General features: G+C 42.5%; 1 protein-coding gene across 1 annotated transcript in view; it reads left to right on the top strand.

Annotated features, from left to right (window-relative positions):
- Positions 1-23,351, top strand: part of LOC139914983 (serine/threonine-protein kinase BRSK2) — a 25,065-nt gene extending 1,714 nt beyond the window's left edge. The window contains exons 3-20 of the mRNA XM_071903452.2: positions 2,501-2,586; positions 2,873-3,013; positions 4,302-4,418; positions 5,095-5,128; positions 5,208-5,276; positions 5,979-6,125; positions 8,653-8,684; positions 9,245-9,409; positions 10,742-10,839; positions 11,193-11,343; positions 14,893-14,953; positions 16,486-17,104; positions 18,038-18,086; positions 19,136-19,259; positions 19,543-19,644; positions 20,775-20,883; positions 22,753-22,842; positions 23,113-23,351. Coding sequence (XP_071759553.2) covers positions 2,501-2,586; positions 2,873-3,013; positions 4,302-4,418; positions 5,095-5,128; positions 5,208-5,276; positions 5,979-6,125; positions 8,653-8,684; positions 9,245-9,409; positions 10,742-10,839; positions 11,193-11,343; positions 14,893-14,953; positions 16,486-17,104; positions 18,038-18,086; positions 19,136-19,259; positions 19,543-19,644; positions 20,775-20,883; positions 22,753-22,842; positions 23,113-23,351 — 2,433 coding nt within the window. The remainder of the gene's footprint in view (positions 1-2,500; positions 2,587-2,872; positions 3,014-4,301; positions 4,419-5,094; positions 5,129-5,207; positions 5,277-5,978; positions 6,126-8,652; positions 8,685-9,244; positions 9,410-10,741; positions 10,840-11,192; positions 11,344-14,892; positions 14,954-16,485; positions 17,105-18,037; positions 18,087-19,135; positions 19,260-19,542; positions 19,645-20,774; positions 20,884-22,752; positions 22,843-23,112) is intronic.
- Positions 23,352-24,092: the final 741 nt, after the last annotated feature.

Below are 24,092 nucleotides of genomic sequence, written 5' to 3'. Positions count from 1 at the left end.
TGGCCAACCTTATGTTTTCGCTACAATTTCTGTCTGCATGTAGCCCACTGTCTTAATTACATTATCTTTGTCCCAGTTGTCAGTCCCCAAGCTCCCAGGCTAGGGGAGGCCAGGGCATGTTGTCACAGTTTTTACTCTCTCTTGCATTTCTCAGTCACAATAGATCACAGTCCCTTATTTTTCACATCGAATGAAAGAATGGAGTCTCATGCACCTAATGTGTTTTCTTTAGATTTTTACTTCTTACTTCAGTATGGATTTATAAATGGTTAAGTAGAGTGTGTGCACTTGTGGGACAGCTTGCCCCATCAGTGGATAAGTCACACTATGCGGGGTAAGGTGTCACAGTGGATTTTTCAACAAATAACAACACAACCAATTAATTCAGATTTTTTTTTTTTTTATTTCAAACCCAAACCCAAACCCAAATGCAACTTATTTATGAATGAACCTGACTGATGACTAGGTATTGACAAAGTTTCCAGAGATGGTGTAGTGGACCCCTGCCTCTGGAGCTACATATACCCCTGCTGGCCTGGGATCGAACCTTTTCTCCTGCGTCTCCCCTACTCCCTCTCAGCTTTCCTACTGCCTAAGTAAAAACAAATACTAAGGGGAGGTGACTGTCCATTCTCCTTTAAAAAGCTAGTTAACAAGGCTAGTTGCCTTGTTGCATGAGTGCCGCTTTGAGCCGGCCTGTTCTTTTTCATTTAACCGGTGTGCTACAGCAAACTGATAGGCAAGTCTTCTGACCTCTCTTGGAGACAAACCAAAATAAATGTCAGCTGACCTGGTAACATAGTCCACAAGTTGCATCTCCATATCTGCCTTGGCTTTACATAGCCAACTGCCGTTGTTGGCACGGCTGCCTGTTGTTTTGCTCTGCAGCCTCACCCGCCTCACTGCCCTTGACATTACATCAGGTGGGGTGCTGCCACTCTCAGTCTTTCTTTCATTATTTCTAACCATCTTCCTTTCTTCCCTACAAAAACAAATTTCCTCATTGTAATTACCTATCCATTAAAGGCTTACATTTAATACTATCATCAGAAACACAGTATCTGAATACACAATATAAAAAAATTGGGGGGCAAGTTGTCACATAGTATTATTTTGACAACTTGCCCCAAACTGACATGTGTGCTAATGTTAGCTAAATCCCAAGGTTAGCTTAGTATACAACTATAATTTTGAACATCCATACCAAAGTTTTGATACATTAAATATGCAGTGCCAATTTATTTACTTAAAAGTGAAAAATAAGAAAACTGCTCTCACCTCAGGTGACCTTGATCACATGTAAACAGGGAGTTGACCTCAGAACCGGAAGTCACACATATTATTGATAGATTTTTAACTCATAAGTTAAGATTTTCATAACTCCAAAACCCTCTGGTTTTGGAGTTATGAGCAGTGTGACAACTTACTCACGTGACAGCATACCCGGTCTCCTATATTGCTCATTTGCACTGCCGTGGAAAGTTGCCTGTTGCCTTACTCTGCTTTCTGACTGCTAGCATCATTGTGCTACTACCTGTTAGCCGGGGAAGGACACGTCTGGAAAGAAGAAAAATCACGTTATATTTCTCTTCCCACTGCTGTCACAACTTTTCTTCAACTTTGTCTTGTCCCCTGTCATATATTACGTTGTTATATTTGATCATTAAAATCCACTTTTCTTACACCGCTAAAATGCTAACTGGTACAGACAAAGAAAGCTGTTTGTGAAGTGAAATAGTGAAATAAGTATATATTTTCCCACACTGTTTTGGAGAGTTTCATGTTTGTAGGGCAGAAAAGTGCACAGCAACTCTTGCATTGTTAAAATTAGCAGCATGAAGGAGACTCATGAAATGTTACTGGGTGCTAACATTCGCTTGTTAGCCATCATGTTGCCTTTTTTTGACGTCACAACCATACAACGTAATTACTGGCCAGTTGGTGTTTTGTGACCCTGAATGAAGTCACTTTTTTATGGCCATGCAGTTGTCTTACAACAGAAACAGAAAGTAAAGTCAGTGGAAACACTTGCACTATATGTTTCATAGAAGCTCAAAATAAATGACAGACTCATTCGTCACTGGCAGCGGCCCTCCATTAGAAACTCCACTCCATTTCTATCTGTGGTTTTGCAGTTTTAGGCTGCAATCCAAAAGTTAAGCTGCAGCCAACTTTTCCTTACCAACAAATGGAGGAAACTGGGCGACTGTGGTCAATATTGGCTGCCATGTGTGAAAATGATGTTGAGTTATTTTCTGTGTTTCTTGTGTGAATGCACATTTCTATTTCTTCTGTCTTTGTAGGACGATGAGGTTGTGACAGAATCATCGTACAGAATAGATATTTTCTTGTTTTACATTTCACTCACTCTTTTCTCATCCTCTCTTTTCTCTTCTTTCTTTCCTTTTTCTCTCCCTCTGCTCCACAACATCTCTGTCTTTACACTTGCTTCTCTCTAACTCCAACCCCCCCCCCCCTCTCTCTCTCTCTCTCTCTCCAGGTGGAGAGAGAAATAGCTATTCTTAAACTAATAGAGCACCCTCACGTTCTGAAGCTGCATGATGTCTATGAGAATAACAAATACCTGTGAGTATCTCTGCATCTTTCTCCTCTCCTCGGCCTGTTATCTCCCTTTGCTGCCTCTGGATCTCTGCCAGAACAAAAACAACCTTGAGTCCGCAGGGAAGACAAAACTAAGATAAAAAAAAAAAAAATAGGACATCAAAGATATAGAAGGCGTGCGTAAAGGTCTGCATTTACGGAAGAGGCATCCGTGAGCATGTTATCTGTCTGTGGATGGTTTTGACACGTTCCTGGTTTCTGAGGGGTTTCCGTTTCTCTCCTCCTTCCTCCCTCCATCCTCTGACCCCAGGTACCTGGTGTTGGAGCATGTGTCGGGCGGAGAGCTGTTTGACTACCTGGTGAAGAAGGGCAGGTTGACCCCCAAAGAGGCCAGGAAGTTCTTCAGACAAATCATCTCCGCCCTCGACTTCTGCCACAATCACTCCATATGGTCCGTGAGAAGCCAGGGGAACTTTCTCGGCTCATATACTTGCTTGATTTTTTTTACAAATTTCTGAAAACCCCACATGTGAATTCAAAGCAGATGTGCTTATTGTATACGTCAGTTTTCAAATGTGAACAATTTTTTCCACATTGCGTGCTGTCATCACATGTGAATTCAAAGCACATGCGCATTTTGGACATGTTTGTTTGCAAATGTGAACAATTTTTTCAACATTGGAAAATTCACGTGAAAAACCGATGTGTCCAAAAAACACATGTGCTTTGAATTATCATGTGGGTTTTTTACATGTGACTTTTTTTGTAAGGGTTTTGAATAGTTCTTCGCTTTTATGTCTACCTTGGTGATGTATGACAGATTTTAGAAACTTGCTGTTATGGTCTAATTCTATTCATGCTCTTTTTAAATCATGCTGCGAAGCACTTTGAATTATATTGCTTGTACAAAATGTGCTAAGACGTAAGCTTACTTGATTGATATAAGCCACAACAGTAGACACCCTGTTGATAATGCTTTAGGCTTTGACACCAGTTAAATAATAGGCCCTGGGTTAAATGATATTTGGAAATATTTCTTAGCTTTTCTTTCAACTTGCTTGGGTGGAGTTTTCCGCAAAGAGTACCAGAAAGTTTAGACAACCACTGGAAAGAATTTGAAAGACGGTTCAGTATGCTTTTCTGTGACTGAGAAGCTACATGACATTATCTGAAGGATTAGTAAAACGCCCCACATTTGGTGTCCCAAACGAGGTAAAACAAACGATAGGAATTTTTTGGCAAATGCTACAGTTAGCTACTGCTACTGTTTGACCCAGTTCTGCAACACAACCAAGAGATACAGAGAAGAGATACAGAAAGTTCCTGTTCAAGACTTTCCCGCTTTTAGAAACAGTGGATCTACTTATCAATATAAATGTTTATGCGTAATATGTAAGTCCACTAAATGTACCAGCATACCCTAAAGAAGTGGTTCTCAACCTGGGGGTCGCAAGATGATTTATGACATAGGAAAGAAACATATTTCTACTATACAAATTATCCTCATGTCTATTTTTTCTGATTTTTCTCAAATTTTTGCTTTTTTTCTCCTCATGAAATGCTAAATAGTTTTCAGTCGCTAGGCCTCCTCTGATAACGAATCAAACGAAACAACCGGAAAAGGCAAAATCATTCCAAAATCATTGAGAACCACTGCCATAAAGCATAGCTGTAGCCGCTGTTTATGGTCTGGGGAAAAAAGACTTCAGTACACTCAATGTGTGTGTGTGTGTATCCAGTCACAGAGACCTGAAGCCAGAGAATCTTCTCCTGGATGAGAAGAATAACATCAGGATAGCAGACTTTGGCATGGCCTCTCTACAAGTGGGGGACAGCCTGCTGGAAACCAGTTGTGGGTGAGTACTGGTTGTAATGGGTGAAGGGACACTGCTGTCAGAGAGTGGTTTCATATGATTCCCAGCAATGTTCATAATGCTCTTTGGTAATGGTAAGCTATTTAGAGATTATTTTATATTCGTTATAAGTTCATATAAGGTATACAAGTTATAGATTCTTTAAATTAATTAAAAAGATGATGTGTAAGTGTTTAATAAGTGCTTAACATGTTGGTAATCAGTTCATTTCTCTATAGATAGCTGTGTTCATTTTGTTCTTTAAATGTGCAGGTTGGCCTCAAATGAAAGACGAGAAATGTGTCTTTTCCAGTGACATCTAATACGTGATATTTAATTGATTTTAGGATTTGAACAATTGGTCTAAAATTGGAGGATACACACTGAGTGTACTAAATATTAGGAACATCTTCCCATCATTCAGTTGCACTTCCTTTTACACAATCGATGGCTCGGTTAATTCAAGGCTTACACCTCTTTCTTAAACCGTGGCTGAATTGGATTTAACAGATGAAATTAGGTCTATTTTGTGGAAAAAGCAGGTGTTTTCATTTTTTTAAAACTCTATAGAATATTTTATTTACATGAATCAGCGCCCCAAACACACAGGCAAACACTTCTACCTTTCTATATGTGTCTGGTTATGTAATTCAGTATATCTCTTCTTCTTTCTTTATAGATCACCACACTACGCTTGCCCAGAAGTCATAAGGGTAAGTTACTGCCCTCTCAGTGTGTGTGTGTGTGTGTATATATGTCTAATTCCCCTGTCTTTGCGTGTGTGTGTTTCAGGGGGAGAAGTACGATGGTCGCAGGGCAGATGTTTGGAGTTGTGGAGTCATCCTCTTCGCTCTTCTCGTGGTAAAAACATCCTTGCTTTCCATATTTTCATTCATTCTCTCTCCTTCTCCACATCCCACTCCTTCTTTCATTCCTTTCCACCCATCCTTCCTCCTCTTTTCTTCTCATTCCTCCAGCCTTTAGTCTCTCTCCTTCTGAGGCGAGTGAAGATGGAAGCGAGTGTCTGCTGTATGTGTCGCCGTTCATTTCTTGCCGGCCTTCTAGGCTAACGTTAGCAATCGAGCTAGCGATAGCCTAGCTAGCAAGCAATGTTTGGCTATTTCAGGGGATTATGAATGTAAATACCACAGAAAATTTTATACCGCAGCACTGTAGTTATCAAGGAATATCCATGTGTTTTAAATTTGTACTTGTGGTTCATTTTCGGCTTTATTTGTATGAAATTTCTTATGTTCACATACGACTCTGCGCTCTGTTCAGCCATGTTGGAAAGGGTAGTGCAGTGTTAGCATAAGCGTAGACACGACCATGGTATTTTTGGTCAGATATTCCGATATTCCTTGCATTCTTTTACTGTCAAAGAAATGTCTTTACATGTTTCTGCAAAATGAGTGACATAACCACCTGTACTCTGTTTTATCCCTGTCTTTTCTCTTTTCCATCCCGCTATCTCTCTCTCCCCTCCACCACCACCTCTTTCTCGCTCTCTTTCTTCATCCTCCATTTCTTTCTTTCTCTCCTTCTCCACCCGCCTTTACCCAGGGTGCCTTGCCCTTTGACCATGACAACCTGCGGCAGCTCCTGGAGAAGGTGAAGAGCGGGGTATTCCACATGCCCCACTTCATACCCCCCGACTGCCAAGCGTTGCTCAAAGGAATGATAGAAGTCAACGCTGACAAGAGACTCACGGTATGGAGGGAGGGAAGGAGCAAGGGAGGGAAGAGGAGGTTTAGGTTTAGGCTTGCTTAAAGTAAAAATCTACCTTACAACACTTTAACACTGTTAAAAATAATGCTAATGACGATGTACCTTGAATTTCTGGGCCCATTTTTGGTTTGGTGATGTATTGTTCTTATTCCCACGGATAACAAAGTGACGTCTAGTCAAAATATTTTCAGCGCAGCTCAAATGGAGTTTGATAGCAGAAAATGTTTCAGCGATCTAAAATCAAAGAGCGAGGGCTTCTTTCTAGAGCCACCATTTTGCACCAAGAGACGTTCAACAATCATACAGGGAGAAATCCATCGTAGAAGAGGAGAGAGAGCAATTTCTCCACTGACAGTAGCCTCAATAGACCAGAATGCAATGCAGCCACATGACATGTTGAGTAAGGGGCGTGGCTACGATCATAAACGCACTGATATTCAAAAAACAAGTCAGCTAGCTAGCTATATTTGTTTGCCCATACACCCACCTTTGATTGAAAGCTACAAGTCCCACGCCCCTTCTCTGGGGATTGTTGAAAGGCATTCTGGGCAACGTAGGAAATCACTAACTGAAGTAGAAGTAGACGAGACAGGTTGAGGGAAAGTGCGTACACCAAAAATGTAAATTACAACACTTCATCACAAAATAACTGAACATCACAGATTGATGATATCTAACAGAGTATCTGAGGATGGATGTTTGTCTTTAAAGGTGTGATAGGAGTCATCCCTGACAATAGAAGGAGAGATGGTGGGAGGAAGTGAGTAAAGGCTGGTTCATGCTTTCTGTGCGTCTTGATACGCACGAACGCAGAACAGCAAAAACTTCTTCACTCAGCCAATCCTTGATGGAGGTACGGCTATGTAACAAATTAAAGGAGGAAGGAAGGAAGGAAGGGAGAACCTCGCTTCAAGATGTGATAGAAATCAACCCTGGCAAGAGACTGGCAGTATGGAGGGAGGATGAAGGGGAGGAAAGTGGGAGGGATTGAGAGAGGGAGGGATAAATGAAGAGATAGAGAGAGAGAGGAACACCCCCCCCACCCCACCCCAATTTAATAGTCCGACTGCCAATCCCTGCTCAAATGAATGAAGTGAAGGAGGGAGTAAAGAGGATGCCCTCTTGTAGGCACGGCTTTGGTATGGAGGGAGAGGAATAGATGAAGAGATGAGGGATGGAGGGAAAAAGGAGGAAGAGAGTGAGAAACAGACACTCAAACGTGAAACTCAGAGGACAAAAAAGAAAAAAGAAAGATGATGGGAGGGAGAGAGGAATGCATGTCTGTCTGGGTGGATGGATGGATAGATGGACAGATGAGTGGGTGGACAGGTGGATGGAGAGAGGGAATGGAGGGACCAAGAGTGAGAGAGGAGGGTCTCACTTCCCTTTCACCCAAAAGTGAAGCTTGAAAAGAGACTGGCGGTTCAGAGGGAGACAGAAAGAAAGAAAGAAAGAAAGAGAGGGAAAGCCTCTGTTAGGCGTCTGTATGGATGTCAGTCAGTCAGTCATTCAGCTACAACAGAGCAGATTTAATCAGAGCTGTAGATTCGTCTGATGAGCTGTTGATTAATGGAGCCTGAAACCAGGTCAGACTGTCTCCCTCTCTTTCTATGTCTGTCTCTCTCTCTCTCTCTCTCTCTGTCTGCTAGTTGTCTCCATGGCAACCGCGCCACTCGAGGAGACAGATTTCAATCCCGTTCAAAACTTTAGCGTCCGTTATGCAAGCAGAACAGCAGGTCTGGCTCATTGGGACTGAAACCACGCATCTGCAGTGTTTTTTTTAGTTTTTTTTTACTGTAATTGACGTAGTTGTAGTTGACGTTGTCTTAGACGTGTCAAAGATGTTTCATTACACTGGAGCTGAGCCTAAACACTGTAAATACGTCTTAACCTGTTAAAAATACATAGGAAATAAGGCGTTTTTCTCAGTTCTTGTAAAGCAGATATTGTGGGCATACTAGGATACTATAGAACATTGATGGTGTATGATAAAATATTAAGTATAATGCAATTCAATTCGCATAAAGTCAAATCCAAAATCCAGAGAAGGAATTGTTAAGTGACTTTCGTCTTCATAACACTGAATCATTGTCTCCCTTCTTTGGTTAATGCTGACTAATACTGCAGCATCTAATTAATTTAACAAATGCAAAGTTCTGCCTCCTGGTCTCCTCTATACAGATGTACAAATACACTTTAGGTTAGGGGACTTTAATGGTGCCTGGTCATAGGAAATTTGACAGGACAGGAAAAACTGACTAATTCCTGAAACATGTTTGTTACTTTTTCAACTATCACAAAATAGCAAAAAACAGCGAAACTTATTATTATGAGTATGGGTGTATCTAGCTTTTTTGCTTACTTGGTGACTTTATCTCCCATATAGCAAAACTGGTTTGACTCAAGACTTTTTAATCTATTAAATCTACTGTAAAAATGGCAAGATGCATCTTGATATCTGTATTTTGATAAGTACTTTAACATCACTCTCTGTTTTGGTTGATTGCAGCTAGAAGCAATACAGAAACATTCCTGGTACCAGTAAGTATCTTATCTTTCTGTTTTTGTTTCTGTTATCTTTCATGTTTCTTCTGCCTCTTCCCTTATCTCCTCTCTTCCCTTCCTCTTTACTACATTCCATAATTACATCAAAATACTCTATCTACAATCTACGCTGATATCCATGGGAAGATAACGGTGAAAGGAGAATTCTGTATTTCCTCTTGTACAGCAGGTAGTTTCAGCCATCTGATTAGTTAAAGATGTGTACCAACCATGCTGATAATTCCCTTTAAGAACAGCTGGAAAACATTTCAATCACAGTGAAAAACAGCCTCTGGTATTACTTAATTACGTTGATCTCTTTCCATTGGGAGATAACCCGCTGCAATCTGGCTGTTTAAGTATCTGAAGCTGCTGATAACCGATATTTTCTGCCAACATTCAGTATCTTTAAATTTGACCATTTTCATGCCAAAGGAACGTCTTAAGTGCTTCTCCTAGGATTTTCTTCTTGGCAGGGTGGAAAAGCCTCTGAAACAGCATTTAAACCATCCTCATCTAACCGTGTCTAACTCCACACACGGATGTTTCTCCATCAGGGGCGGTCGCAACGAGCCGTGCCCGGAGCAGCCCCCCCCTCGCCGGGTGTGCGTGAAGAGGATCCTGTCCTTAACGGAGCTGGACCCTGACGTCCTGGACAGCATGCACTCCCTCGGCTGCTTCAGAGACCGGGTCAAGCTCACGCAGGACCTGCAGTGCGAAGAGTGAGTGACTATAACCCAGCAAACACTCGATATGATGGTCTGCCCCAATGTTGAAAACCTAAGTAAATATAGTGTAGTGTCGTCCATAGCTGTTACCTGCAAAAACCCCAAAAAACGAAGCAAAAGCAATTGCATAATTGTTTCGAGTCATTGCTTTGGCATTCATTTAATCCCTCTCTCTCTCTCTCTCTCTCTCTCTCTCTCTCTCTCTCTCTCTCTCTCTCTCTCTCTCTCTGTCTCTCTCTCTGTCTCGTTCTCTTTTGTCTGTCTCGTTTTGGCAAGTCAATTAGTTACATCATTCATCACTCTGGCATGGCAGGAACAAGAGACGCAATATCAACAATGCCTCTTTCTCTATCTCTCTTCTTTCTATCCATTGTGTGGCTCTTCGCTACCCACAATGCAACAACACTCGTAGAGGAGTCCCGATGAACAAGACAAGCCGATAAAGTTCACGTGAAGCATTTGTGTTTGCCGAGTTTGAGTTTATATGTACCAGGGCTTTGTTTTGGTGAAGGAGGTTTGTGGATGACATAAATTGGTCGCTTCAGTTTGTTCTATGGAGGACACTCAGGTAACAGAACATGCCCTCTAGTGGCCATATTGGAGGTTCTCAGCTCTGATAACTGACTGCATTTCTAAACTTACTTATAAACCAACTGAACCATCTCCACAGTAACACGATTAATGCTATCAATTTTGTGTTGAGCTAATGTCAGCTTGCTAATTAACTAGCTAACCACAGTATCTGGTTTCTGTCTTATGAACACGCGACTATGTTACGTTGCTAGTAGTGGCCAGTAGTTTCACGATAACATTAATAGTATCTGCTTTGCTAAATTAGCTTGCTGGCTAATTAGCTAGCTAACAAAGCCAAACACCAACTGTTTGTTCAGGTTAACTGAGCTGACTCTTCTCAAGCTATAACTTTGAGTGTTTTGGGGTAGAGACTAGTGCTAAAGACATTTTACTGTGTCATATTAACCTCCATTTTGAAAAGAAATCTGCCTTATCGGACCATTCGCTTTTACTTCTAATGTTAAGTTATGGACCACACTCACAATACAGAGAGCATAATTCAGATATCTCTTTTTCTAGCACAGTTGTTGTATATTTAGCTATATTTGCTCACAGTCATCATGAACCTCCATCATGGCACCAGCTGTGGTTGCGAGGAGATTTGTGACACCACTGCAAAGCCTCTATATTCGATTTGATTATAATATCAAAATATGAACAATGAGTTCTCTCTCTTTTCCCATGTTCTGTCAGTTAACGTGTTTCTCTTTCCTCTCTCTTTCTGTTTCTCTCTGTGTTTGTCTCTTTCTGCAGGGAGAACCAGGAGAAGATGATCTACTACCTCCTGTTGGACAGGAAGGAGCGATACCCCAGCTGTGAAGACGAGGATCTGCCGCCCAGAAACGACTTAGGTGAGAACAAATGCTCTTTACAGCCAATATAGGTTTAGATCATTTTTAGGTGTATACTGCAGACTGCGGAAGGATAACATTATTTGGCAAATGGAAATACAAACATTACAAACATAAACAATCCTTTTACAGGTTAATGTACAACCAAGCTAGAAAAAGCGAGATAGGCTACCTGAACAGGATTGTTGTGGTGTGGGTATAGGTCCATTCAGTAATGTTTGTAGGTGGAGCAAATTACATTTACATTTTACAATTTAGGCAGGTAGCTGACACTCTTATCCAGAGGAAACAGAACCTGTGACCTGACACACACACACACACGCGCACTAACACTAACATGTCTCTCTTCCCAGACCCACCCAGGAAGCGCGTGGACTCCCCCATGTTGACGCGTCACGGCCGGTGTCGACCGGAGAGGAAAAGCCTGGAGGTCCTCAGCGTCACAGAACAGGGGTCTCCCACCCCGCCTCGCAGGGCCCTGGACACCTCTGCACACAGCCAGAGGTACGGACCAGCCCATACACACATATAATACATACACACACATATATATATAGTTACCATCCCCTGCACACGTCAGAAATCAGGCACTGGAAGAGGTCTGCATTTTGTATCTTAAAAATAAGTTGAAAGTGAAATTCTGATATGTAGGTACTGTATAATTGTTTTGTGATGAGATAGTACTTCAATATTAGATTCTTGTGTTGGGTGGTATCAAATTAGAGTAATATTGACACTTTTCCCACTAACAACGAATTACTGTTTCAGTTTCAGTAATGATATTACAGTTACCAATCAAAAAAATGAGTTCTTACTTTTGTCTTCGCCCTATGAGCATCAAGTTGAATTATCAAAAAACTTTCCCCATACCCTGGTTTGTTTTCATCGTAACTCTTCGTTTTTTGTTTTTTTTCGAATTGGGAGTAATAAATAAAATAACATTATTACTATTGAAATGAGTACCGAGCAATGAGTAATACATTACTTTTTTGGAGCACCAAGCCCAACACAGATCAGAATAGACAACAATCCAGCCAGTGATTTTACATTTTATTCTTCCCCTCATAACACCTTATCCATGATTGATTATTTTTTTGTTACAAATGCTATTGTTTCTTCTACAATATCATGTACTATTGGTAGTATCCACATTTCAGACCATGCACCAGTAACTCTGGTTACTTTCCCATTTGCAAAAAGGTGTAGGACACCTAGGTGGAGGCTTAATTCAAGCCTGCTCTTGGATGATAGTTTTAGGGAAGCTCTGCGTAACCATATTAATTTATATAAAGAAACAAATTTACCATCTACACCGTCTGCTGGGAAGCCCTCAAATCTTTTCTCAGGGGCCATATTATTCAGTATGCATCTTTTAAAAAAAAGGCCAGTATGGCCAAATATCTGGAGCTTGAGGGGCAGATTCAAACAGCAGAGAGTACTTTCAAGCAGGATATGTCCTCAGTCAATCTTATGGTCCTCACCCGCCTGAAGTATGAACTTAATTCCATATTGACCCAGAGAGCAGAGTTTGCCTTATTTAGAGCAAGGCATAACCATTTTGAGGAAGGGGATAAGGCAGGCAGGATGTTAGCAAGGTACATCAGACAGCGGGAAAATGTGAGTATTATACTAGGGGTCACAGATGAAGGTGGCACTCTACGGTCCAGTTCTACCTCAATTAATGAAATATTTAGAAACTACTATAAAAACCTATACAAATCAGAACTGCAGGCAGACACTCAGGAGATCTCTTCATTCCTCACCAGTTTGTCCCTCCCCTCCTTGTCAGAAGAGCAGCGTGAGCTGCTAGATATGCCTATTACGATAGAGGAACTTAAAGATACCATTAAAAATTTGCGAAGTGGGCGTGCTCCAGGCCTAGACGGCTTTACAGCCGAGTTTTATAAGACCTACATTGATGAAATCTCTACAGTGTTATTAAGTTTGTACAAGGAAGCAATGGATAAGGGCACCTTACCACCCACTCTGAATGAGGCTCTGATTTCTCTTATTCTCAAAAAGGGTAAACCGGCTTCTGACTGTAAAAGTTATAGACCTATTTCCCTTCTCGGACAAGACCGAAAGATCTTTTCAAAGATCTTGGCTAATCGACTGGATAAAATTATTACAAGTATAATCCATCCCGATCAAGTCGGTTTTATTCGTACAAGAAGCTTTGCAGACAATATCAAACACCTTCTCAATATTATGTGGTTTTCTCAGAGTGAGAACTGTCCTATGGCAGCAATCTCATTGGACGCGGAGAAGGCGTTCGATAGTCGAGTGGCGCTATCTATTCCTCGCTCTTGAACAATATGGATTTAGCCAAAAAGTCATTAGCTGGCTTCGGCTTCTATATGCTAACCCCAAAGCATCGGTTCTCACTAATGGTATCATCTCCCATAATTTTGACTTAGGTAGAGGTACTGCACAGGGTGATCCTTTATCCCCCCTCCTTTTCGCTTTGGCCCTTGAACCTCTAGCCGCTGCCATCCGTAAGGCTCACAATTTTCCAGGGATACAAATAGGAGAGACAGCTCATAAAATCATGCTGTACGCAGATGATATTCTGATTTTTGTCTCGCAACCCGACAGGTCATTGCCTGTCCTCTTTGATATTATAAAATCATTCTCAAGACTCTCAGGATATAGGGTCAATTGGACAAAGTCTAAAGCTCTCCCTTTGACAACTTACTGCCCTAGAACACTGTTTCAGGCGGGTAAGTTCCAATGGCCTAAAAAGGGAATTACTTATTTAGGTATAACGTTTCCCCCCCTTATTAAAGATCTGATTAGTGTGAATATAGTCCCTCTGTTGGATAAGTTCAAGAATGAAATAGAAAGGTGGAACCCTCTATTCTTATCTCTATGGGGAAAGGCCAATATTCTCAAGATGAATTGTGCTCCTAAATTTAATTATCTCCTACAAGCCCTCCCAGTTAAGATCCCACTGAAATATTTCAAACAATTTGACAAACTCTGTAATCAATTTTTATGGAACAACAAATGTCCTAGACTTGGCTTGAAAAAGCTGCAGAGGCCGGTGGATCAGGGTGGATTGGGCATTCCAAATATCTTGCTTTACCATTATGCTTTTAGCATGAGACACCTTGCCCACTGGTCCCTACCCTCTGAACGAGCCCCACCCTGGTTCCAAATAGAGAGCTATCTCTGTGACAGCCTTCCTCTGGTATACTTTACCACTGCTCAATTACCCAAGGCTGTTAGTGATCATCCCATATTTCTTCACCTGCAATGGGTCTGGAAGAGATTGTCCTTTATTTTCAAATTTAACTTTTATCTTAACCCATCTTCCAGCATTTGGCTAAATCTGAGACTCCTTATCGATAAAAAAACATTTCTTTGGAAGCTGTGGGCAGAAAAAGGTATCCTGGCTCTGAAGGACCTGTACGAGGGAAACACAGTGAAAAGTTTCACAAAACTCAGAGAACAATATGACCTTCCACATAACCATTTCTGGAAGTATCTTCAAATCAGACATGTATTATTGACAATTTTAGGGCCTTACCCCAATCTGTTAACAGAGTTTGACCTTCTTAAAGCAATGTTAACCACTTTTGGAGTAGGACATGAAGCATCAAAATACTACTCAATGCTAATAACACACCAGGGACAGGCCTCAAACCTGAAAAAGATCTGGGAGGTCGACCTAAATCAGACTTTTACTGATACGGAATGGAAAATAATTTTACGCAACTCAAAAAAAATGTCACGCGAACTCAGAACTAGATTAGTACAATTTTAAATAATTAATAGAGTATATTGGACATCGTCAAGATGTTTGTTTTTCCTAACACATTGAATATGCTTCACATTGCTATGGCCCTGAACCCCTATGCTGCCATTATAATTCCCCCTCTTTTTTTTTTTTTTTTTTTCTGTTTTCTTGTTTCTGTTGTTTAAGGTTGTTATGTCTGTTTAAAAACCAAATAAAGTGTTGATCATAAAAAAGAATAGACAACAATCATAAACTACAAACTTGACTTTGACTGTTGATTGTTGCTGACTGTTGCTGTTTGCTGTCTCCAAAAGGTCTCGTTCTGTCAGTGGAGCGTCCACGGGTCTGTCCTCCAGCCCTCTCAGCAGTCCCAGGGTAAGAACTTCACTCTACTTGATTCTATTCTATTCGACTCTATTGAACTGTACTTCACATTATATACATGTAACGGCGCAGCGGTCCCAAAGTAAGAGCTCTTCTCTGCTCTACTTCACTTTCATTTTGGAGTATGTACGGCACTTTGAAGAATGCTTTTCAGACGGTACACACACAATAGTACCCGTTGTATAAAAGCCATAATAGAATAAAAGCCCAGAGTGCATTATTTACTGTGATCATAGGTACTTCAGTGATGCTGACAGTACAGGGCGGTACCTCTTACCTAGCCACATCATCCTAGTATCCATAATACACAGTGAAGAATCCCCTCTTGGTCATTTTTGCTATAGTGCACTGCATTAGACATCACAAATGTTCTTTGGAGACCCATAGTTTGAAAATATTCTTTAAACCTCCCAAGCAAATGAACACTTAGACTAGCAGGGATGGGACGATATATTGAAATTCAATATGTCGCAATTCAAAAATGTGACGACACGAATAAAATGTAGCTAATATCGCGATTCATTTTTCTGCCTCGCAATATTAGCTACATTTTATTCTGCTGTTGTAAGGGCTTGGGAGATGTGAAGTAACATAGCTGACACCGTTTGATACCATTTTCTACAGAATGATTTGGGGACCCATTTTAATCTCCACCTGAGCCATGTTTTGCTCGTGGCCCAGACTTTAAACAGTGCTGCTGTACTGTACATTAGATTATATAACCTGACTAGATGATTATTCTCAGGAGAGTAGGGGATTGGCACAGAAAGCCGTATTAATGAGGACAGTTTGCCCTGTCCATTCATTTCCAGTGCCTGTGGATTAATACTATATCAAATGATGAGCTATATAGTAAGTGACAGGGTGTACAATATTTGTGTGTGTAATATATAGTCATATCTGTATCAGTGGTACCTCTATTATGTGTATGTTATCAGTATTCTATTTCTTTAGTTTTTGGAATTTTATGCTCATGCAGATTCTTATAGACATTATCAAGGGACTCAGAAAATAAAAATAGATTTAAAACCACTAGGCTCTGTTTTATGTACAACTGAATTATGTATATTTAAATGTTAGCAAAAAACCCATATTGGTCTCTCCTGTTCTGTGTAATTTTCCTCTGATAGCTTTGATTCAGACTGTCATCGTTAGCCATGGCTTCTCCTCCATACTGTCTCATTTTCAGCCATACACATTTTCATTTCATAGACACTACATTCTGTCTCATACACACACACACACACACACACACACACACACACAACTATATCCAGATAAGAGAATAGATAAACTATAATTTATATAATTTATGGACCAGCTGCTTTAAAATGGCATGTTTGACTCCTCCTCCTGCATCTGCCGTTTAATGCATCTGGTCCAATATTGAAGAAGAATCTAGACGTAGGAGACCTTCCTATCCATGAACCATAATTCATGAACATTGCTTTCTCTCTCATCTCTCCATCCCTCCTTCCCTCCTTCTCCCCATCTCTCTCCGTCTTCCTCTGTCTGTCCATCAGAGCCCGGTCTTCACTTTCAGCCAATCAGAAGTCACCTCCACCTCCACCTCCTCCACCAAAGACCCCAAACCGGGAAGCGCCACTGCCCCGCGGCCGTCCCGCCCGCCGCCCGACCCCAAAACCCAGACCCTGCCCTCCAAGGGCCCCGCCGAGCGGCCCCACCTCCAATCCATGAAGTCCCTCCCCCTCCAGGCTCCTCCCTCCCCTTCGCCCTCCCCCTCCCCCCTCCTCTCCCCCATCCCACGCTTCTTCCTCTTCCCCACGCCCTCCGTCTTCAAGTCGGTCACCAAGAACATGCACTCGTCCTCTAACTCCTCTGCCGCCCCTCCCCCTGTGTCGCAGGTCACTCCGCAGGGCTCACCGCTGCCCACCCCCCTGGGCACGCCCGTGCACCAAATCCAACACCCCTCCTCCACCACCCCTCCCTCCTCCTCCTCCTCGTCTTCTTCCTCCAGAGCGGACGGCGCCGGCGGGGCCTCGCTGTCGCTGACCCCGCCCTCCAGCCCGGGCGGCAGCGGGGGATTGGCCGCCTCGAGCTCGGCCCACTGGAGGACGAGGCTCAACTCGTTCAAGAACAACCTGCTGGGCTCGCCGCGCTTCCACCGACGCAAACTGCAAGGTGAGTGGAGTTTCACTTCCAACATCACACACCAGGCTGCACGGTGCTGCAGTTGTCACTTTACCTTTTAAAACCAGCCAATAGCAGATGGCCAGTTCAGTACCCTACTTTTCACCATTAGGTGTCAGGCTTCACCACTGATTTGGGTTTGGGGTTTAGTTACTCTTTAAGCTGCAATAGCCAAATTTGCACGTTGGCCTATAATTTCTGGGTATTCAAGTTCCAAAAGTTTCACACCGTTACCTCATGCTGCCATTTGTAGCCACCAACATGCAAAGTTAATGTAGTTTAATTTGGGAAAATAGGGTGAATCTACAGGGTCTCACTTAGCAGGGATGGGATGCTTTTCTCTGTGGCAGCTCCACTTTGTGATTTAGATTGATAAGCCGGGTGTGTTTTTACAGCAAAATCTTGCCTGGTGCAGCTTTAATAAAACAGGAGTACTTCCACTAACACAAACTGCAAGATGACAGAAAATGTATTTGTACCCTGTCAACTGACGCAAACTGCTGGCTGAGCTTTTATTACATTCTAAAATGTGTTTTGCAGCTGCAGGGTGAAGCAACATATTTCTATATTCAGAAAAAGCTTTATTCATACCCTGTCCATCGGGGTTAACGAGAGATGTTTTGTAATTTTTTTACACGATGAAACATTTGGATCTTCATATTCCGCATTTATACCCAAGATAGAATTTAATATCCCCAAGGAACTAGCAGGTTTCCTAGCCTGCGGTCTTTGGCTATGTTGAGGAGAGGAGCGTCTGAGTCTGTGGTGTAATTAGGACAATTCAATTAAAACTCATCCGGCCCTGTCATTAAGATTCCCTGCCGTCTCACTGTCTTTTTGTCCTCCTACTTCTTTGTATTGTTCTTTCTCTCTCTCTCTCTCTCTCTCTCTCTCTCTCTCTCTCTGTCTCTTTCTCTGTTTCAGTCCCTACATCGGAGGACATGTCCAGTTTGACTCCAGAGTCCAGTCCAGAGTGAGTACACACACGTCTCAGTTTTTCTGTCTGCATCTGTCCGTTATCTGTGCAATGTTGAAGACTAGCCGTAGTGACTGATAAGCTGGTCTGCTGCCCATTCTAACAATTACTATCTCCATACTTTGCATTCAGAGATAGGATCTAATAATCTAGTCTCCTAGCCTCTTGGCAAGAAACGTTGGGGTCAAAACTATTTTAGTATGGATGACACCTGTAACAGTAATACACATACTGGGCACACTGCAACAAAAAATCCATGTTAATCTGTCGTTTAATCTGGTATTGAGTCTTAAAATCTTAATTTACTTAAAGCAAGTGAAAAAAACCTGCCAGTTTCACTTCTTTTCAATGCAAATCAACTTGTTTCAAGAATTTTCTTATATCAAGTGTCATTGTCACAATTGCAGTGATTTGCCTTATTCTGCCTTGTTTCAAGATATGGACACTTCTTCCTAGAAGATTCCTGAAACATAGGAAACTGCCCTGGAAACAAGTGGAATTATCTCACACTATTGGCACAATTGTTCATTTGTTTCAAGAAAAATAAGATTTACAATAGTGAATATGAAACTAAATTACTAAATGTTAAAATGGCCGTTTTTGCAGTGCAAAGACAGAACGACAAACATGCTCATGGTCTAACTGCTGCTGTTTTGCAAGTCGCTAAATCTTCTATCCACCTCTGACCAAGAGGTATAGGCAAGAGTAATCTATTTCACCTAGTTCTATACTCTTGTATGTGAGAAGTCTTTGATTTAGGAGTTTTATCATCTTACTGTATCTGTCTAATGTAGCTCTATGTTGTTGATGGATGAAGGCTGGTTGGGCTCTAGCAGCCAATCTATGTTGTATTTCTGTGGCTAAGGAGTCTCAAGTTTAAGAACTTCATCAGTATATCAATACAACATATCTCTATGCTGGTGTCAATATGTATAGACCTGTTAAGAAGTCTTGGTTCATGTGGTCTATGTTTATGTTGTACACTAGCTAATTTGTGAATGCAGCCACTTTGCCATACATAACCTGCCTGTTTCTGTTCATTTCAGACTGGCGAAGAAGTCATGGTTTGGTAACTTCATCAGCCTGGAGAAAGAGGAGCAGATCTTTGTTGTGATCAGAGACAAACCGCTCAGCTCAATCAAGGCCGATATCGTCCACGCCTTCCTCTCTGTGAGTACAAGTGAGCTTAGATCAGCCTTGAGATCCTACTCAAGAAAATGTAAAGAAAAGCATCATCAGCATATAACAACATCTGTGGCGGTAAAAAGGCAGAGAACCACTCCCCCATATCTCTTTTTCACTCTGATCATCCTGTCACTGAGAGTTTCACCCTCATTTTCTATCATGTTTATCAGGTCAGCTTTTGAACAGCATTCTTTCATTTGTCTTTTTTCTTGTGTCTTTCTTCTCATCACCACTCTCCTCCTATCCCCGACCCCTCCTCCATCTCCAGATCCCGTCCCTCAGCCACAGTGTGGTTTCTCAGACCAGTTTCCGGGCGGAGTACAAATCCTCCGGCGGCCCCTCTGTCTTCCAGAAGCCTGTCAAGTTCCAGGTATTGTTTTATTTTTAGTTTGGTCTTTTGGATATTTCTTAAAGCTGCAGTTTGTAAGTTTACACAATATAGGCGCATCTGGTGGATGTGTTTGGGTGTGTTACCTCCAACATTGTTGCAAGCTACAGTTCCTGACCATCTTTGACCTGAACAACTTGTTGTACATCTGCAATACGTTATGTGCTGCTGGGAGAGAGGTTAGCTAACTTCAAACTGCCAGCAAAGACGCCATATTTTGAAAGCACTGCTCTGCGGCCACAACTGAAAAAATCTTCATCTTAACAAGTCATACAGTCTATTATTGAGTCCTAAAATAGTAATTTGAAGAAGAAATTACAGAAAGAAAGTAAAGTGAAGAAATCTGCCAATGGGGTTCGATAATTTCACTCATTTCCAATACAAATCAACTTGTTTCAAGAATTTTGTGGAATCAAATGTCATTTTCTTGATAGTAGTGCAGTCTACCTTATTCTGACATGAAGATATTGACACTCATTTCTAGAAAATGAAACTGTATTCGAAACAAGTGGAGGTATCTCACCTCACTGGCAGAATTTTTCACTTGGTTTAAGAATAATAAGACCTGAAGGCTGAATATGAGACTAAATGTTAAGATGAACTTTTTTTTTGTAGTACAAGAGAAATCCTATGATGACAGGCTATCTAAACAAGAATTTCAGTGTTTTTTTTTAACCTTTATTTATCCAGGGAAGCTTGACTGAGCACGCATGCGCCTTTTCAACAATATCCTAGTTCAAATTTACACAGTCACACACATTCACAACTGGGAGCCGCCCAGTACAACCACAGTCTCCCACTGTTGGCCACTGAGCAGCTCCATTGAAACAGTTGGGATTTAAACGCCTTGCTCAAGGGCAGTTTGAGTTGATTGACGGAGGAAAAGAACGATTCTCGTTCTGCATTCCCAGATTTTTCTTGCTGAGCAGGGATTCAATCTTTAAGAAGAAAACCCACTTTAAAAATAGATTGCATGTTATTCCAACAATTTTTGATCTGTGTGTGTGCACAAACCTCATTTATTCAACAACCTTTTGCTCATTCATTTAAGAATAAACAACTGAGGACTCTTTTAACAGTAAATGTGGCCCTTAACTTCTTGTTTCCTATAGGTGGACATTGCTTTCTCTGAGGGAGAGAGGGAGCGAGAGAGGGAACGAGCGGAGAGGGAAGGGAGGAGGGAGATGGGCATCTACAGCGTCACCTTCACTCTAATATCAGGTAGGATACTGTGTTTAGAGAAGGGGATAGAGAGAGAGAGAAGACAGAGAGCGACATTCTAAAAGTTTCTTTTTAATAACCAAGTAGCCCAAAGAAGTATGAAGTACAGAAGCAAAAACGAATGGTGGATTGACAATTGTTTATTAACAGGCTGGCTTTAAGATGTCTAATAGGCTGACAAACAATTAGCCTTTATTTCAAACAAATCAGTGACCCAAAATGTATTTTATGAACATAGAAATGTAGACTATCATAATAACAGTCGGCAGGATGGGCTATTGCTCAGCATAATCCACTGTTCCTTCTTCATAGGCTATGAAATGAAAAGACAATGTGGCAAAAGGTGGCTACTAAACATATAAAGGCTACAGCCTGAGAAAGAAAACTGCAGAGAAATCTGAAAATAAAATCAGGCAGTAAAGGTCAAATAAAAGCAGTTATGCCTATGATTTAGTCACATACATACAAAGTGGCAATAGCTTAGGCCTGGACTCTATGGCTTACTAAGCATCGGCGGTAGAGAGGGAGATGTTTTAAAGCCGTTATTGAAGGTAGGACATTGGCGGCAGATGCAGAGGATGAGCTGATTTGATTTCCTTTCCTTCGTGAGCTCCTCAAAAGGTGCAGGAAGGGATAGCATATTTTCGATCAGTACCCACTGGCTGGCAGTGAAGATGGCAGGTAAATCGTAATCAACTGCGTAAGCGCCCAATGCACGTTTCTGCCACGCGGCCAAAACCACAGGTGAATTTTGAAGCCAATAAGGAAGTGGCTGAAAGCTGCAGTTCCTCTAACGTCTGCTAGGGTCGGCTCCAAAAAGACTCTAAATCCCGCCCAGCTCCATTCATGTCTATGGGACCACAGCTCAACTTCTCACTCAAAATATAAAGTCAATAAATTGTTTTGACAAGAGATTATGGTCTCAGCAGCTAATTTCACTTCTTCTAATATGTGTCCTTATGGCGATTTTCAAAATAATTGCGTCATTAACGGGATATAACGGTTATAAAACGGGGTAGTTTTCCAAATGATTGACAGGTCGCCTGTCCAGTGATCGCGCAGGTCGCCGATTACGGACCAATAGCAGGCGGCGCTGCGGCGCTGCAGGAAACCCTGAGCTTCATTCTGGCTGCTCCGGCTCCAAAAAATGTCAACATGGCGGCGCTTGTGAACCCCAACTTTTGGCTTCAAAACGGCCCTTCAGAAACCTATGGGTGACGTCACACTCACTACAGCCATCTTTTTTTACAGTCTATGGTTTCTGCTCAAGCAGACTTTGTAACATGTAAAAGGTGCTGTTCCACCTAGTACTTATATCTTGCTGCAGCCTTTTCGTAGGCTGGCCCATTTGTGTCTGCACACATCTGGACTAGGCAAGGGAGGAATGTTTGAAGTGGCCCACGATCTGACTGTCGCTGCTATACTTCTGGGTTCTCTCTAAAGTGGCCTGTACTAGTGGCTTCCCCTGGGTAGGCCTACTCCTACTGCCTCTGCCCGTCCGCCGCCTTCTTTCCCGCTGTTGTCCTGATGAACTGGTCATGCTCCGTTGAGTGACATATGTTGCAAATGACATGCGTTACATCTGCCTCGCGCACCTTGAAAAACGTCCACACCGCCGACATGTTTGTTTAAATGTAAACTCGCAACTCTCCTCTCTGCAGATAATTGGGTCGCGTGTTTTGCGTCATCGATCGGCTCTCCTGATCGGCCATTAGAAAGGAATATCGAAATTCGCCGATCTCATATATAGAGTGAATATCGGCCGATTTCGATAGCCAGCCGATCGATCGGTGCGTCCCTAATTTTTTTATCTGATGCTCCCAATGCTAAATGAGTGATGAGACCTTTTCTTCTCTCCTCTCTGCTCAGGTCCCAGTCGCAGGTTTAAGAGAGTGGTGGAAACCATTCAGGCCCAGCTACTAAGTACTCATGATCAGCCTTCTGTGCAGGCACTGGCTGGTGGGTAATGCTCACACACACACACACACACACACACACACACTACATGTACTAGTAGTACTTTTACTACTAGTTTAATTAAATGTCCCTTTCCTTCCCTTCCTGAATCTCTCCCACCCTTCTGTTTTTTTTTCTCTCTTTCATTCTCCCTCCCCCTCCACTCATCACTCCTAATTCCTCTCTCTCTCTGTCTCTCTATTGCTTCCTCATTCTCTCCCTCCCTTCCTTCTGTCCTCTGACTCTCTCATCCATTCCCTATTAACTCCCCAGATGAGAAGAACGGTCAGCTTTCCCGCCAGCCCAGCACTCCATCCCGCCAGAATTCCCGGCGTTCCGAAGGCGGATCCGACCGGGAGCGGGGGGAGAGAGAGCGAGGGGACGGCGGGAGCAGCGGGGGAAGCGGGGGAAGCGGGGGCAGCGGGAGCGGGAGCGTCCTCCAGCGGCGGGGGTCGGGGAAAGACAAGACCAGACTCCTCTCGTCGTCCAACGGGACGCAATCTCATCCCTGAAAAGAATGTTCTGGAAGAGAGGCGGGGCCTTCAGCCACCCTGCCTTCCTCTCTTCCTTCCTGCCTTCCTTCCTTGCCTCCTTCCTTCCTTCCCTCCCTCCTTCCTTGCTTCCTACTGTCATTCCCTAGCAATGAGATGGAGGAGGACAAAGTTATTCCTTGAAGCTGATCTAAGGTCACGCTGGCGAATTCCCCACAAATGGTTGATGTTAAGAAAAGTGTGTGGGGAGGGTTAAGCTGATCTCTAGTCAGCGTTCAAGGGCAACTTCACCCTGGAGGGATGAGTCAGAGACAACACAGGATGTCAAAAAACTCCCACCCAACCAGAGAAACACAGGAAAACGCTCATCAGCCAGGGAAACACACAGTTAACTCACAAAATCGAATCACGAAAGCACACAACCCTTCCACCGACGGCCACAGGTTCAAAACCCAACAACAGAACATACAGGAAAACACAGGAAAACACCCATCAGCCAATCAGAACGACACAGGAAACCCTGCTGACCAATGACGGAGCACCTCAAGGCGACCCCATTTATCATCGCCGTCCATCCAGAACCGCCGCGGTCTACGGTCAGCGACCAACCAGCTAACCGCCACCACGCTTCACGAACATCACCTCGCTCAGCCAATCACCAAGTCTCCTCAACATCACCTGACCGGACATGGCTAGTCTCCCCTCTTCTTCTCACTTGCTAATGGAGGAAAATCGTGTAATGTCAAGCAAAACACCAAAACC

This window comes from Centroberyx gerrardi, chromosome 7 (genome assembly GCF_048128805.1).
Source record: "Centroberyx gerrardi isolate f3 chromosome 7, fCenGer3.hap1.cur.20231027, whole genome shotgun sequence".
In the NCBI taxonomy this organism is placed as follows: Eukaryota; Metazoa; Chordata; class Actinopteri; order Beryciformes; family Berycidae; genus Centroberyx; species Centroberyx gerrardi.
Note: the sequence above shows the minus strand (reverse complement) of the source record. Positions and strands in the feature narration are given on the sequence as shown.